Genomic DNA, 17,395 nt, shown 5'->3' with positions numbered 1-17,395 from the left:
CATGATCTTATTGAATGGCGGGGCAGGCTCGAAGGGCTAGATGGCCTACTCCTGCTCCTATTTCTTATGTTCTTATGTAAATGTTACCTCATTTTTCCATCTGCAGATGTTGCCTTTCAAGTGACTATTTCCAGTTTTGAATTCAAACCTGCCTCATTTGAATTAATTGAGGTTAGAGATTTTAAATACTAAATTCCTATTTTGCAACTTAGTTTGTCCAATTGATTAATGGACAACTCAATGCCTTCGAGACAAAAAATAAATTTGAATAGATAAGCAGACTGAATTGGACCAGAAAATAGTGGATCAGCTCCATAACGTTAAAGGAAAGAAAAAGACAAAGATGAAACAAGAATTTTGAATGGATACACTTGCTGATTAAAGACAAAATTTCAGTCATATAACATTTTAATTGATGGTGATTCTCAGGGTCTAAGAAATTTTAAGCGAACACATTATAGACTATTTAACAGTGGAAGTTGTAGACAATTTAGATGGGTGTATAGCAGTAATAGTTATGATGGTTAAAGCCCTTGATGATTATAGCCCCCAGGCTAAAAGAAGATTGTGGTAAAATAGGCTGGGATTCTTTGAATGCATCCAGAGCTGTTTACTAAATTTGCACGCTGTGTAACTGATAACAGAAGTAAAGCCAAATCAGATTTAGAGGGATAATGTTAATTTAGTGGCAATGCTACTGGACTAATAATCCAAAGATTCGATCATCCAAAAAACTGGTGAGTTCAAATCCCACCAGGGCCACTTGAAAATTTTAATTCAGTTTTTAAAGAATCTGAAAATAAATGCCAGTTTTGAGAAAAAAGTGGCCATTAAGATGTTGGATTGTTGTAAAAACCCAATTGGTCACTAATTAGGGAAGGAAACCAGCCAACTTTACACGTTCGGACTTGTATCTGACTCTAACTCTGCACCAATGTTGACTCACAGTTGCCCTCTGAAGTGGCCCAGCAAGTTACATTTGTATCGAATCACTACAACATTTGCTCCTGCAGCAATTCAAGAAAATTGTCCTCATCTGGACAACTAATGTTGGGCATTAATCATTGGCCTTGTCAGCAGCACCAACGGCATGAAAATTAAAAACGGGAAGCCATGCAGGACAACTAAATAATGCAAAGGCAGAGCAACTGGGCTTGTATCTGAAACTCAAGTTAGATTTATGCTGAAAACTGGGGTAGGACAGTGGCACAGTGGTTAGCACTGCTGCCTCACAACTCCAGGGACCCAAGTTCGATCCCAGCTTTAGGTGACTGCCTGGAGTTTGCACATCCTTCCTATGTTTACATGGGCTCCTGTTTCCTACCATATTCCAAGGAATGTGGACGTTAGGTGGGTTGGCCATGCTAATTTGCCCCTTAGGGTCGCAAGATTTCAATACAAGACGTACTGTAATCTGACAAAGAGCAAAAGGGGCATTAAAAAGACAGGAGTAAGTGGTTTACAGCAAAACGAGATAATTTTAAAAATAAATTAATTGATACGGGAGAATAACAGAGAAAGAAAATGATGACAATATGAAGATATTAAATAACATTCCTTTCAATAGTTTGCAGAGCATTGGTAATTTGTTTAAATTTTCAGCTATATACAGTAATGTAAAGGGCTAACTTGTGCATGACTTGTCTTTTGGGTAGCTTAAAGGGAATACTGATGTTAAAAGTATAATCAAAATAAGATTAGGTATGTTAAAATGAGCATATGAAAGCAAATTGGTGGTTAACATAAAAGGGAAGTACCAAGCTTTTTTTTAAAAAGGGCATAAGAAAGAAAAGGAGGTCATCACTTAGAGGCCATGTAGGCTATCTACCACTTCAGACTGAGAGAACAATCGAGATGCGTTTTGCATTACTTTTTACAGAGAAGAATGAAAGCTGGAGTATAAGACTATGGATCACTACCAACATCACTTCTAACTTATTTTGTTGTACGTGGCTGTTCACTGAAGTGCACAAGCCTTTTAAATTTGTTTGCATGGCTATCCATGTGCAATATCTTAAAGGGGCCTACTTGTGTGTAGTGTGCATGAGAATTTCCAGTTATTGCATGGCTGTGCAGTTCAGGAGGAATATTGGTCAAAACCTGTAGATAAATATTCAAAAGGATGCTCCTACCCAAGAGATGTTGAGACAAAATAAATATGTTTTTTTCAGCTGAATGGCTTTTTAGGCGAAAGGAGGCATCAGGAGTCAACTTTATAATGTGGAGCCGGAGGCATGAGCAGCCAAAGCAGACCGAGGTTGAGGCTCCCTTCCCCAAAAGGTATTGGTTCAGTGTGCTGAAAAGGGTTCATCAGCACCTTCTCTGAACAAACACAGACGAGCAATGAAAATAAATGTGATCTTCCATTTTGCTTACTCTGCAAGAACAAATAAAAGAAATAGAAATTTACCAAGCTCACCTGGCACAAAACAATAAAGGAAGTTTGGTTGGATAGTTTTAAGAAATGGTTTTTATGCCAAAGGACCAGGGGGGTAGCAACAGTTACAACACTGCTCAAGAAAAAAGTAGAAGACAAATAAACTATGGGCCAATTAATCTGTTCTCAGTTATAGGACAAAGTTCATTAACAGTTCCAAAAGCAGATTATTCAGGTATAGTTAGCATTAGTTTGTAAAGGGCAGGCCACGCTTGACTAATTTAATTGGATCTTTAGAGGAAAGCAAAGACTCTTCAGGTACAATAATGTTGAACGTATAATTTTTCAGAAGTTGGTTGATAAAATACCAAGAGACTGTTAAGGTATATGGTATTAAGGAATTGCAGCCACGTGGGTACAGGTTTAGATGAGGGACAGAAAGCAAAATATAAATGTTTGTTCAAATCATATGGTGAGGGTATTAACCTCAGGGATCAATGCTGGGATCTTCCTTGTTCATATAAATCATTGGTGGTGAAGTTTGCAATACGGAAATTGAAAAAGGATGGGCAGATAAGTTCTAGGCACGGATGGAGACCACAGCTGGAGGATTGTGTACATTATCGTTCTCCTTATTTAAAGGTATAAATGTATTAGAAACAGCCCAGAGAAGATTTACTAGACTAATACCAGGAATGAGTTGGTTGTCTTATAGGGAAAGGTTGGAGAAGTTAGGTTGTATCCACTAGAGCTCAGAAGAATAAGAAGCAACTGGATGGAAACCATTACAATCCTGAAGGGCATTGACAGGATGAACGTAGAGAGGATGTTTCCTCCCGTTGGAGGATCTAAAACTGGGGGATATTTGAATATTTTTAAGGCAGACTTAGAAGGGTAGGCAGAAATGTGGGGTTGAGGTTACAATCAGATCAGCCATGACCTTGTTGAATAGCGAAACAGACTCAAGGGGCTAAGTGGCCGACTCTTGCTCTGTATTTGCATGGTTCTTTGCAGGCAGAGAAATTAAAAGCAGCACAATTTGGAGCAAAATAATGTCAAAACAAAGTAAATTCTAAAGAGCAAGAGGTGGACATTTTGTCTTGACTGGAGGTGGAAATTGGATACTTTTAGATCAATCTCTTGTTATACACAGTGCCAAATATTCAGTTTATTTCCTCCAAAGCACCAGCACAGAATTTGTAACTATTGATGGTTTTCATAGCAAAGCATCAGTTGAACATTTCAGCACACACGAACAGGAGTAGGGGGTAAAGGCAATGAAGCTCAGGAGGTATTTGGCCAAGGTCAGGGATGCTGATTTCAGAGTCTTCAAAAGAAAGTTGCTTGCTGCAGCCAGACCTTCACATCAAGAATCTGTTCCACCAATTCTTTCAACTTTGATAAAAGCTACAAAAACTGACAGCATTCAGTTTCTAGGCTCAAACAGCTGTGTTACTTTGCAAAGACTGGTGAACCACATGAATAGGGGATAAAAAATAACAGAACATGCTGGAAATACTCAGCAGGTATGGCAGCATCGATGGAGAGAGAAACAGAGTTAACAGTTCAGCTTATGACCCGGTTCTGATAAAAGGGCATGATCTGAAACATTAACTTTGTTTACCCTCCACAGATGCTAGCAGACACGCTGAGTACTTCCAACATCTTGGGAAGAATTTTCCCATCCCACCCACCACGGGAATCGTAGCCAGCAGGGAGTGGACCATGCAAAGCTCTATTGACCTCAGGTGGAATTTTCCAGTTTTGGGGTGAGCGCGGCCAGAAATTCCTGCCCCTTGTATTTCTATTTAGACTCCAGCATCTGCATTATTTTGCTTTTTAACCAGGACGTCAATCACATAGCTGAACTTCTCCAGTCCATTCTCCTGCACATCAGGGCAAGTGATGAGATGCAGCTCCATCGAAATGGCAATGGTATAACTGGAAAGGTACATATAGCCTGCTCTTAAGACAAATGATTGGTTCCCTTATAACCCTCACACCCAATAACCACCATGTACAAGACAGACAGCTGGGTTAGACTTCCCCAGCAACCGCTGAGGTAACCTCTGCCGGATGCCAGAAATTAATATATATTGGCTGCAGTATTAACTGGGGTAGGAATTCTCAGAAAAGTCAGAATGTGTGCAAAATGAGCTGCCAATTCCCTATTGTTTGCTTTGCACTGCTACCTACAATAAATGTATAACTCAATAAGTTCATAGGATTTAGTCTGACAGTAAAGAAGTTATAGGTGCTTATCTGGAGCAGATTCAGAAAAACAAAGTTACAAACACACCCGTAAAGTTTATACTTTTGACATGATTCCAAAAGCCAGTTTTTGTTTAGTAGCATCTTTGTATTACAGAACAATAAGAAGAAACACGTCTGCAATATTACCTCAGGATTTCATTGTACAAACCATCCCGTTTCTAACGCATAGTGGATTCCACAGCAAGATTTTATGGGTTACAACACGTGAAGGCTAATGATCACAAAAACACATTCTGGTCTGCATGGACAGTCAAAGCCTCTCAGCCTATTGGCCAGCAGACAACAGGGCTAAGTGACCCTCCAGCAGCAACATCTGTATTGCTGGCAGCCATTGCTTCTGCAAGTATCATGAAAACCACCATTAGTGAGGTGCTGGAGCCTCTGGAGGCAGCAGCTCACATACTTATCAGATTGCTGCTGAAGTGGAGACTGCCAATTAGCAACAGCAGTTTAAGGTGAATGCCACATAAATCCCAACGGAATTACAGAAATTCTCAGCCTGTTAGAAAGCTGAATTGTAAGTTATGAGAAAATTGGGCAATTTAAACATTAATTGCAATTGCATCAAGTTTTATTTACCTGAAAAGCATTTGCTTCAGCATGCGATTTGCAGTAGCTACACGTGCAAGACGTCCTGTGGATAAAGAATGTAGCTCCAGATTGGATGAGATCAGTTGAGTGGTCATCTCTGTGTCTGCAGCAGTACCAGCACCACAGCAACTAAAGAGGATTACAGAAATCGCAGCCAGTTGGAATTCTCAAGTGAAATAAAATGCTATGATTTTAAGCGCTACTAATAATTGCTTGTGGCCCTACCCAGTCAGTTAATTATTTATTTTATACATAGTGAACAGTGTCAATAGTAAGCAAGGACTTCAAAATTTCACCACATTAAGCCACCTAGTAGATGGACAGGTAAGAGAAAGAACAAAAAAAAAGCAAGACAGTTAAGAAAAATGGAAGGAAATTGCATTTGCAGCAAAATAAAGATGAGATACCCTGCTTCAGTGATAAATACTGGACCACAATACACAGAATAACTCATCTAGTCTTCTTCAAATGGTGCCAAGGAGTCTTTTGCTCTCATCTGAGATAAGGCTCTGTATAATGTCACATCAAAAAGGCAACACATCCAAGAATGCAACTCCACTGAAGTATCAAACTGGATTATGTCCACAAATCTCTGAACTGGGACTTGAACCCATAGCCTTCAGACGCAAAGAAGAATGCTGCCAGCTGACCTCTTACAAAGTTGCACGTAAGGAGTCAAAACTAAGTGAGGCAGGGTTAATGGCTGCTGGACAATTGGACCACAATTCAGTTCCATTAAGTCATATATTCTGACTTTATCTTAATTAAATAATAGTGTCCTATGCTGAGTTGTTGTTTCCCTGTCTGGGGAATCTGCAAGTGAGCACAGACCAAGGATAAGACGTTTACCACTTAAGACTGAGATGAAGAAAAATGTCTGTACTCAAAGGATTGAGAAGCTCTGGAATTTTCTATTCCAGAGGGTTGGGGTGCTTCATCATTCAGCAGATTCAAGATTGAGATCAATGGATTTTTGATCTTTCAGGGAATCAAGAGATATGGGGAGCAGTTGGAGAAGTGGAGATGAGGGAGAAAATCAACCAATTTCCTTCAAACAAAGGAGACTGAGGGGGTGACTTAATCGAGGTGTACAAGATTATGAGGAGCCTAGACAGAGCAAATAGGAAAGATCCATTCCCCCGATAGAGGTCAATTACCAGGAAACACAAAGTGATTCGGAGAAGGATTAGAAGGAACACAAGGGGCGTATCTGGAATTTGCTGCCTGGTGGAAGGATTAGAGGGAACACGAGGATATACTTCTTCATCCAGTGGGTGATGGGTGTCTGGAATTCACTGGTTTGGTGGTGGAGACAGAATTTAAAAGGTACCTAGGTACGCACCTGCAACCTGCAAGACTACAGGCAAGGTACTGGAAGGTGTGGTTAGAATATGCAGCTGGTTATTCATTTTTCAGCCAGTACAGATATGATGGGCTGAATGGTCTCATTCTATGCACCATAATATTGCAACGGTTCTATTTATAACTTACTAAATATTAGGAGCAATGTAGTGAATCTTGGAGCAGTTTTTATCAGCAACAATCATGCCTTCAGTTGCTCTTGTATCAGCACCCAGGATTACTCCATCCTTAAAGAAATTGTAAAAAAAAATTGAGATTATTTGCTTGAACATGACAGGATATTCTGAAAACATACTTCAAAGTTATTTTACTTAAATTAATTATTTAACCAGAGCGTAATGAAGCTACTTTCAACAAAGTAAATTTCTGATTTATTTTAAGGCTTTGAAAAGTATGAACCATATTCATCTTAAAAACATAGAATATAGCAGCAGGAGGAGGACATTTGGCCTTCAAGCCAGCGGTGCCATTCATTATGATCATGGCTGATCATCAAACCCAATAGCCTGATCCTACCTTCACCCCATATCCTTTGATCCTCTTCACTCTAAGAGCCATATCTACCTCCTTCTTTAAAACATACAATGTTTTGACCACAACTGCTTTCTGTGGTAGCAAATTCCACAAGCTTACCACTCCCTGGGTGAAGAAGTTTCTCCCCAACTCAGTCCTAAAAGGTTTACCTTGTGTCCGTAAACTATGACATCTGGACGCTCCACCATTGAGAACATTAATGTAGTTTATTTGTATCGCTATGTAGGAAAGTAATCAATTTTAAGTCCTGACTTCTCGGTGGCAGAGTGGATAAGCTGCTCATGGCACTATGGTGCAGGAAGCTATTCAAGTGGGTGGAGCACAAGGGAATGTAGTGGTAGTAGGGGACAGTAAGGGAGATTCTCCGCAGCAAAGAGCGAGAGTCCAGACGTCAGTGTTTGGAGAGGAACTTACTGTGGGAAGGGGATACAGTGGCCATGGTCCATGTCAGTCTCAACATTGGCGGAGGTGATAGTGGATGCCTTGGTGGTTATTTTCCAGACGTCGCTGGATTCCGGGGAAGTGCCGGAAGATTGGAAAACGGCTAATGTTACGCCGTTATTTAAGAAGGGTGCCAGGCAAAAGGCGGGGAATTATAGGCCTGTTAGTTTAACGTCTGTTGTAGGTAAAATGTTAGAATCCGTCATCAAGGAGGAAATAGCGAGGCATCTTGAGGGGAACTGCTTGATAGAGCAGACGCAGCACGGTTTCCTTAAAGGGAAGTCGTGTCTGACAAATTTACTGGAGTTCTATGAGGATGTGTCTAGGGCAGTGGATAGAGGAGAGCCGGTGGATGTGGTCTTTCTGGATTTTCAGAAGGCGTTTGACAAGGTACCTCACAAGAGGTTATTACAGAAGGTCAGGGGGCATGGAGTTGGGGGTAGGGTGTTAGCGTGGATGGAGGACTGGTTGTCAAATAGGAGGCAGAGAGTGGGGGTCAATGGGTGCTATTCGGATTGGCGGTTGGTGACTAGTGGAGTCCCCCAGGGGTCAGTGCTGGGGCCTCAGCTATTTACCATTTATATAGATGATCTGGAGGAGGGAACCGAGTGTAGGGTGTCGAAATTTGCTGATGACACCAAAATTGGTGGAAAGGCAAATTGTGCGGAGGGTGGTGAGAGTCTACAGAAGGATCTAGATAGGCTGGGCGAATGGGCCAGGAAATGGCAAATGGAATTTAATGTTGGCAAGTGCGAGGTTGTCCACTTTGGTAGGAATAATGGTAGGAAGGATTATCACTTACATGGAGAAAAACTGCAGCAGGCGACGGTGCAGAGGGACCTCAGGATCCTTGTGCATGAGTCGCAAAAACCCAGCTTGCAGGTGCAGCAGGTGGTCAGGAAGGCGAATGGGATGCTGGCCTTCATCGCGAGGGGGATTGAATATAAAAGTAGGGAGGTCTTGCTGCAGCTGTATAGGGCATTGGTGAGGCCGCAGCTGGAGTACTGTGTGCAGTTCTGGGCGCCGTACTTACGCAAGGATATTTTAGCCTTGGTGGGAGTGCAGAGGAGGTTTACTAGGCTGATGCCGGAGTTGAGGGGGTTGAGCTATGAGGAGAGGCTGAATAGATTAGGCTTGTACTCGTTAGAGTTTAGAAGAATGAGGGGAGATCTCATTGAGACGTATAAGATGATGAATGGGATGGATAGGATAGAGGTGGAGAGACTCTTCCCGCTCAGAAAGGATAGTAGGACTAGGGGGCATAGCCTCAAGATAAAGGGGGGGCGGTTTAGAACGGAGTTGAGGAGGAACTTCTTCACTCAAAGGGTGGTGAATCTCTGGAATTCTCTGCCCGTTGAAGTGGTGGAGGCTGCCTCGCTAAATATTTTTAAGACGCGGGTTGATGGGTTTTTGATGAGAGAGGGGATTAAGGGTTATGGGGAGAGGGCGGGAATGTGGAACTGAGCCACGACAGATCAGCCATGATCTTATTGAATGGCGGGGCAGGCTCAAAGGGCTACTTGGCCTACTCCTGCTCCTATTTCTTATGTTCTTAGAAGCTAGGCAGAGTCTCAACAGTCATAATATTTGGATATTACCCAAGCTACGTGCATATTGGCACAAGACAAACAAAATTTTCCCCGTCTGTGTGGATTTCCTCCAGGTGCTCCAATTTCCTCCCACAGTCCAAAGATGTGCAGGTTAGGTGGATTGGCTATACTAAATTGCCCGTTAGTGTCCCAAGATGTGTAGGTTAGGGGGATTGGTAAGGTAAATATGTGGGGCTATGGGGATAGGGCTGAGGGGCACGACACTCTGCTGGAGAATTGGTGCGGACTCAGTGGGTTGAATGGTCTCCGGTCTCCTTCTGCACTATAGGGATTCTGGAAGTGTAAATGTCACCATCCGAGTCAGAAAATGCAACTTTTAAACTCTTAACTCAATCCCATCACCTGGAAATTAAATCTTATTTAAAAAGTGACAGAAAAAAAGCATGTTCAAACTGATCTAAATTTAGTGGGAGTGCTTGATCATTCTTGCATTAGAGTGATACATTGAGAAAAAGTTAAACAGCATAAAAAGTTTAAAAATTTTCCTCCACCTCACCGTTGTACATTCAAATGGACTTTAAGTGACTGAATCAGTGGGACCAACCATTTGCCCAAATTGATCTTTCTCTAGACCTGTGCCATGACTGTAACACTACATTCTGCACTCCCTTCCTTCTCTATGAACGGTATGCATTGTCTATGTAGTGCACAAGAATAATACTTTTCACTGTATACTAATACATGCCACAATAAAAATAAATCAAATCAAAAATTACTGTTTTAACAAATAAAATGAATCCAAAAGCAATGTTACTTAAGGGCTCTTAAAATGGTAGCAGTGAAAAAGCAACCTTCATAGCAAATTTGTGATCACCACTGATTTTAAGGGAAGCAGTGCCATTATAATATATTATTCATTGTTTTGGTGAGCAATGCAAAATTCCTGGGAAATTAGTCACTTAAACCACAATTTCTTGGCTCTTTTGTGCTGTAAGATGTGCCCCACAATGTAGATAGCTCATTACAATAGCACAAGTCTTATGGAAATGTTGGGCCATTGCCTTACTGCTGAAATGCATTCTTACAAAAAAGTCAGGGCTTGAAACATTTATGTATTGTGCATCCAGAAGAAGATAATTAATAGCTAAATCACCATGATAATTTAAACTGTAGATATTCTGGGAGTGGGGGGAGGGAAATGAAAGCACATTCTTACCAAATTAAGGTGATTCTAGCACCAGCAATAACCTATTCAGCCCCTTGACCCAATTCTTCCATTCAATTAGAACATGGCTGATCTGTACCTCAACTGCATTTACCCACCTTTGTTCCAAATCCCAGATACCTAACAAAAAGCTATCACTGTCAAGTCTTGCAAGTATCAATTAATTAAAGACTCATGATCTTCTGGGGGACAGAGGTTCTGCTGCCCACCGTAAACTGAGATGTCTCCTGATCTCACTTCTGAGTGGCATGGATCTAATTTTAAGATTCATGCCCTCTTGCTGTGGGCCCTTCCCACTGGACAGATTACTTTATTTGTCTCTCTGATTCAAGCAAATGTACTATGGTCAGTTTGTGTCTCATTCCTTCAAAATCAGCTTTGTTTAAATGTATCATTTCAAGAAACACTTCAAAAGAAAGGTGCAGAAGCAATATTTAAATTTATGTTTAAAACTGAAATTAAAGAATGCCAGTTAATTTCTTACTCCTTTTTCAGGTCCACTTGCTGCATTCTCTGACCATCAGGATGTGCTGTCAAGGGGGTCAATGCCAGGAACTGCATTGTTACACTAAATCGCCATCACAAAGAAACTTGAAAATGTGTCTTCTGAGTCTCCTTACAAAATTATGCAGTTATAAATAACTAATGGTGCAATATCTGGAAGGCTAATCAACCTGATCCAATTAACCAATGACCTCCAGCCTAATCTAATCCTACCTGACTATACAGGTTAAAAAAATCCACAGAAATGTGATTTTCAATTGATTGTGTTTCTCAAAAAACATCTCATGAGCAAACTAAATTTGTTGAGTGATTTCAATCAGCGGAAATTAACCTGCTTAGGAATCTTAGCTTATGAATTTCTCAGTGATACTATTCAGTCAGAAAGCTATCGGACTGTGCTTTAAATGAGCCAATTATCTGCTTGGAAGTACAACACTTCACTATAGAGTTCAAATGTAAGTTCAATGTTTTTAAGGAATTGTATGCTAATCTTGATGTTAATGTACTGCAACATGCAGAGTTTTTTCTTGATACAAGAAATAGGAACATGACACAAACCCAAGTACAACATTGGTCTTGCACCAATGCAGTCAGACTAAATTAGATTGGCATCAACATGCTCTTCGTTTTCACAGCATTCATGCGATAATTAAAATACGATCGTTAAAGAGATGTGCATTTATTTCAGAGGCAAATGGCCATTTCCTGGTTTAAGAACAGCTTCTGGTTGCATAAAAAGAACATACACAAAACTCAATCAGTAAACATCATATACTGTCAAGGGACAAATAGCAAGCCCTTAATTCCATGACAAACATGCTAAGGTTGCCAGATGTGCACAGTATCTCATAATGGCATTCATGGTCCAACAAAATAACCACAAGCACAGTACTTAAAATCTTTACAAATAATACAAATGCATGGACCATGAATGCCATTATGAGATACTGGGCACATCTGGCAACCTTAGCATGTTTGTCATGGAATTAAGGGCTTGCTATTTGTCCCCTGACAGTATATGATGTTTACTGATTGAGTTTTGTGTATGTTCTTCTTATGCAACCAGAAGCTGTTCTTAAACCAGGAAATGGCCATTTGCCTCTGAAATAAATGCACATCTCTTTAACGATCGTATTTTAATTACCGCATGAATGCTGTGAAACAAATGTATTATTTGTATGATAACATCACACTATAAATTAATTTCTGGACTATCAACGATGGATTTTCCCCTGTTCAAAACTCTTACAAAGTTACATTAATTACTGATGTGAATATGACCTTTGCATTAGAGATGTAAAATCAGATATATCTCAGAAAAAATAAATCAATGGCAGCAAAAATTAGAATGAGTAGAATGGCCCAATTATTTCCGACTAGTCACATTACTTTCGTGTAGTTTTAAACACCGGCAGTTTGTGTGCGGCAGCTGAGCTCTGCAATTTTAAAGTCATAATGTTACTTGGGTTTCTTTTTTCTGATAACAAAGTTGTAGCTAATACAAGTAGTTTGTTTATAGTCAATACTGTAATGCCAAGGTCAAGTGCATCATTCAAACAATCTTAGAGAAATAAAGTGGTGCTCAAAGAGCCATTTTTTTCTTAGCTTCATGATTCCTGTGACATAGCAAAAAAATTAGCTAAAACATAATACCTTGAATATAACCCCAGCAATAGTGGTGCCAGTTTTTCTTGCTTCGAGAACTTTGAAACCTTGCTTAGTAAGTTCAGCTTCAAGAAATGCATTCCTGTAGCAAACAAAACACACATCACTGAAGATTCTTAAAAGGTTATAAATACCACCATATGAAACCATATTTAAAATCAACAAACTGAACTTTCTACACATACCACATGCAACTAAAGTCAAGACTATGTGATACAAGACAACTTCTTCATTGCAGATTAGGGTTAGGATCTATGGGATGTTTTAACTGCAGCCAATTATGTATTAGTTGAAAGAAAGTAAGTTGGTGGAAGAAAAAATATATACAGCTTCTAATAATATTTAAGGTACATAAAACCACTAACTTGAATATTACTGCAGAACTGTCAATGACATCCACCTGCTTAACAATGCTGAGTATTTCCCTCACTGCCCTAATTATCCACTTGGGAATATAAGATCCCACATTCAATCCTTGCTCTGTGTTGAGTTAGCTGGCCAGAAATTAAGATTACAGTTATCCTTAGTGACCTACGTTAAAGGGGAAAAAAATTAACTAGGGCAAGAGCAGCACAGTGGTTAGCACTGCTGCCTCACAGAGCCAGACACCTGGGTTCAATTCCTGCCTTGGGTGACTGTTTGTGTGGAGTGTGCATTTTCTCCCCATGTCTGCATGGGTTTCCTTCAGGTGGTCCAGTTTCCCCCCTCAGTCCAAAGATGCGCAGGTTAGGTGAATTGGCTATGCTAAATTGCCTGGGTTATGGTAATGGGGCAAAGGGGTGAATCTGGGTAAGGTGCTCTTTCAGAAAATCAGTGCAGACTCAATGAGTCGAATGGATTACAGATTCCATGGTCCCTGTTGCTGATCATTTGCAGTGATCCAATTCTGGGCAACAGCTGCGAACTAGATTAAACTCAACTATTATGCATTCAGCACTTGACAAGCCTGACAGCACATGTTCCAGTTCGCATGTAAATATTGGTCAAATGTGTGACGGATTGGAGAGCATCCAGTAGCTGGGCAGCCACTCAACAGTAGGAAGAGAAAAGACAAGCAAAGAAATTTGTTTTAATTAATGAGTTGAGTATTTTTATTTTGAAATACGGAAGATTTTAAATAGAAGATCTCTCGTGGCATTGTTTTCAGTTATTTTATAAGAAAATATTCAACCTACACAGAATTGCAATATAGAAACAGCCCTTTGATCCAATCAGGTAGGGTTAGTGTTTAACCTGTGTGAGCAGGAGTCAATGTGCATATGCTCCTTTAACATTTTATTCTTATTTCCTTCCTATCAATCACACCTACTCTTTAATGTTGATCTAATCTCAGCTTCAATCAACTACTCAGGCATCAGCAGATCCCAGACAAAATTCGGCATCTTGTTGTAGTGGAAATTTTTCCTGTTTCTTGACTGTGATAGAGAGACTCAATAAAGTTTGTTCTAACAAAATAACTTATCTTTATTTCCAAAAGACTGCATGCAGTATATGGCAGAATCTTGGAAACAGAGCGCAGTCCGCACAAACTGCTGATTCTATCCCTAGACCGCACCAACTACAAGAGTCAGTTCAATAGTTATACCTTTTTCTTTTCAACTTACATGACCTCAGGAGCTCAATTAGTAATACAAGCAGTAATACATCATTAATTGTATTATGATCTGGTGACCTCCAAAACCCCACTGTCTCATCAATAATATCATTATCTTGTCCTTTGAAGGAACAGAAAGGTTCTGTGATCTCTGACCATATCTTGTTTTCTGATGTAATAGAGGGTTCTGTGACTCTGACCTTATCTCGCCTCACTCCTCCAGCCCTAAGTTATGTGGAGTCAGCCTTATCAGGTCTTGACCTTCTCCAGTCTTATTCATGTCTTAGGTTATGCGGAGTCAGTGTTCCTTTTTTTTAACCAAATACTTAACCAATTTTCCCATCATGCCACTACTTCATTCGTACAACTTCACATTCTAACTAAAATAAGAAGTGTCGTTCCTGTCAACTCTGACGACAGATTAATCTGTCTGTTCACCGGGCTGACCAACTGAGATTTCCAAGTAGTTTTGTTTTTGTTTCTGATATGCAGCATCTGCGCTTTAACTTTTTTATTTATCAGTCAAGCTATTTGAAAACTACTGTCAAACTTGAAAATTTCTTTGTGGGGGCAGGGGGAGGGGGGGGGGGAATCACTTGAATAGTTACAATATTAAACTACCATGTCCAATTATGGTCTAGTATGTCAGTTTGAGATGATTTAACATGTAATATTTGCCTTTGGATCACCATAAAATAAATTTTAATTACCAAAGAGTTAACGAATGAATTTCTATTTTAAGTGATTATAAGCCATTCGCAATTAAACCAAATAAGTTGCTGGGAAAAACAATTAAAAAGAAAGCTGGGATCATTGATAGATCCATACGTGAGGAGCATTATCAGGAAACGTTTGATAATTTAAGTTCATTTATTTAAGATATTAGATCGAAATACATAAAACGATTTGTCAACAAATATTCAAATGAAATAAGTAAAAAATTGAACTTAATAATGTTTAATCTCTATTTCGTAATAGATGAAAACGAAGTTAAATACTATTTCGTTAAGTTTGAACATTTCTATGCAATTAATGTACTGCAGCCAAACGAATTCATTAAAATATTTGATTTTGGGGTAAAAATATTAACTTTTAAAAGAAAAAATGTATATGAATGTAAAACATGAGTCATCCACATCAGGGCAATGTGCAAGTCATCATCGCCTTCACACGATGTCTAAAGGCCTCAAAAAACGAAATCTTCCGGTGAAACCGTCTGGAGGGTATTTTCCGAGACAATATTACAATCAGAGAGCAGCGGGAAGCCCGTTACTCAGAGCCGCACTCACCTCCGACAATTGTCGAAACTGAAACCACCAACTGGCTCCTGACAGAGTCTCAGAGACGCCATCTTAGAAAGAGAGGGAGCCCGGAACTGGATCCTCTTCACCCGCGAGGAAGAGGGAGAGGGTCACTGCTTCCGGGGGATGGGGGAGAGACAGACAGAGAGAGAGAGAAAGGGAGGGAGAAGGATAGTGTGAGAGAGAGAGATAGGAGAGGGGGATAGAGAGAGAGATATAGTGAGTGAGTGAGAGAGGGAGGGAGGGAGAGAGAGAGGGGGGATTAGAGAGAGAGAGAGGGGGATATAGAGAGAGAGGGGGGATATAGAGAGAGAGGGGGATAGAGAGAGAGAGAGAGGGGGATAGAGAGAGAGGGGGGATAGAGAGAGAGAGAGAGGGGGGGATTAGAGAGAGAGAGGGGATATAAGAGAGAGAGGGGATATAAGAGAGAGAGGGGGGATAGAGAGAGAGAGAGGGGGATATAGAGAGAGAGAGAGGGATATAGAGAGAGAGGGGGGATTAGAGAGAGAGAGAGGGGGATAGAGAGAGAGAGGGGGGATAGAGAGAGGGGGAATAGAGAGAGAGGGGGGATATAGAGAGAGAGGGGGATTAGAGAGAGAGAGAGGGGGATATAGAGAGAGAGAGGGGGATATAGAGAGAGAGGGGGATAGAGAGAGAGAGAGAGGGGGATAGAGAGAGAGGGGGGATAGAGAGAGAGAGAGAGGGGGGGATTAGAGAGAGAGAGGGGATATAAGAGAGAGAGGGGATATAAGAGAGAGAGGGAATAGAGAGAGAGAGAGGGGGATATAGAGAGAGAGAGAGGGATATAGAGAGAGAGGGGGATTAGATAGAGAGAGAGGGGGATTAGAGAGAGAGAGAGGGGGATATAGAGAAGAGAGAGGGGGATAGAGAGAGAGAGGGGGATAGAGAGAGAGGGGGGATTAGAGAGAGAGGGGGGATAGAGAGAGAGAGAGGGGGGATAGAGAGAGAGAGAGGGAGGGGATAGAGAGAGAGAGAGGGGGGGATAGAGAGAGGGTGGGATTAGAGAGAGAGGGGGGATAGAGAGAGAGGGGGATTAGAGAGAGAGGGGGGATAGAGAGAGAGAGAGAGGGGGGATAGAGAGAGAGAGAGAGGGGGGATAGAGAGAGAGAGAGAGGGTGGAGTAGAGAGAGAGAGAGAGGGGGGATAGAGAGAGAGAGAGAGGGGGATAGAGAGAGAGAGAGAGGGGGGATAGAGAGAGAGAGAGGGGGGATAGAGAGAGAGGGGGGGATAGAGAGAGAGAGGGAGGATGGATATAGAGAGAGAGGGGGGATATATATAGAGAGAGAGAAAGGGGGATATATATAGAGAGAGAAGGGGGTATATATAGAGAGAGAGGGGGATTATATATAGAGAGGAGAGAGGGGGATTATATATAGAGGAGAGAGGGATATATATATAGAGAGAGAGGGGGATTATATATATATATAGAGAGAGGGGGATATATATATATAGAGAGAGAGGGGGTGTATATATAGAGAGAGAGGGGGATATATATATAAGAGAGAGAGGGGGATATATATATATAGAGAGAGAGGGGGATATATATATGAGAGAGAGGGGATATATATATAGAGAGAGAGGGGTATATATATAGGAGAGAGGGATATATATATAGAGAGAGAGGGGATATATATATAGAGAGAGAGGGGGATATATATATAGAGAGAGGGGGATGTATATATAGAGAGAGGGGGGATGAATAAGAGAGAGAGAGGATATATATATAGAGAGGGGGATGTATATAGAGAGAGAGGGGGATATATATGAGAGAGAGGGGGATATATATATAGAGAGAGAGGGGAGATAGAGAGAGAGAGGGGGATATAGAGAGAGAGAGAGGGGGATAGAGAGAGAGGGGGAGATAGAGAGAGAGAGAGGGGGATGAGAGATGAGAGGGGGGATGAGAGAGAGAGAGAGGGGGATTAGAGAGAGAGGGGGATAGAGAGAGAGGGGGGG

At 41.0% G+C, this 17,395-nt stretch overlaps 1 protein-coding gene across 1 annotated transcript in view; it reads right to left on the bottom strand.

The window, feature by feature from the left end:
- Positions 1 to 15,522, bottom strand: part of psmb7 (proteasome 20S subunit beta 7) — a 64,940-nt gene extending 49,418 nt beyond the window's left edge. The window contains exons 1-4 of the mRNA XM_080212077.1: positions 15,407 to 15,522; positions 12,512 to 12,605; positions 6,734 to 6,831; positions 5,231 to 5,371 (exon numbers count right to left, since the gene is read on the bottom strand). Of these exons, the coding sequence (XP_080068203.1) occupies positions 5,231 to 5,371; positions 6,734 to 6,831; positions 12,512 to 12,605; positions 15,407 to 15,468 (395 nt within the window). The 5' untranslated portion in view covers positions 15,469 to 15,522. The remainder of the gene's footprint in view (positions 1 to 5,230; positions 5,372 to 6,733; positions 6,832 to 12,511; positions 12,606 to 15,406) is intronic.
- Between the last annotated feature and the right edge of the window lie 1,873 nt (positions 15,523 to 17,395).

This window comes from Carcharhinus amblyrhynchos, chromosome 25, assembly GCF_965287045.1.
Source record: "Carcharhinus amblyrhynchos chromosome 25, sCarAmb.v2.hapA, whole genome shotgun sequence".
NCBI classification, from domain to species: domain Eukaryota; kingdom Metazoa; phylum Chordata; class Chondrichthyes; order Carcharhiniformes; family Carcharhinidae; genus Carcharhinus; species Carcharhinus amblyrhynchos.
This window is presented reverse-complemented; position numbering and strand designations above follow the sequence as displayed.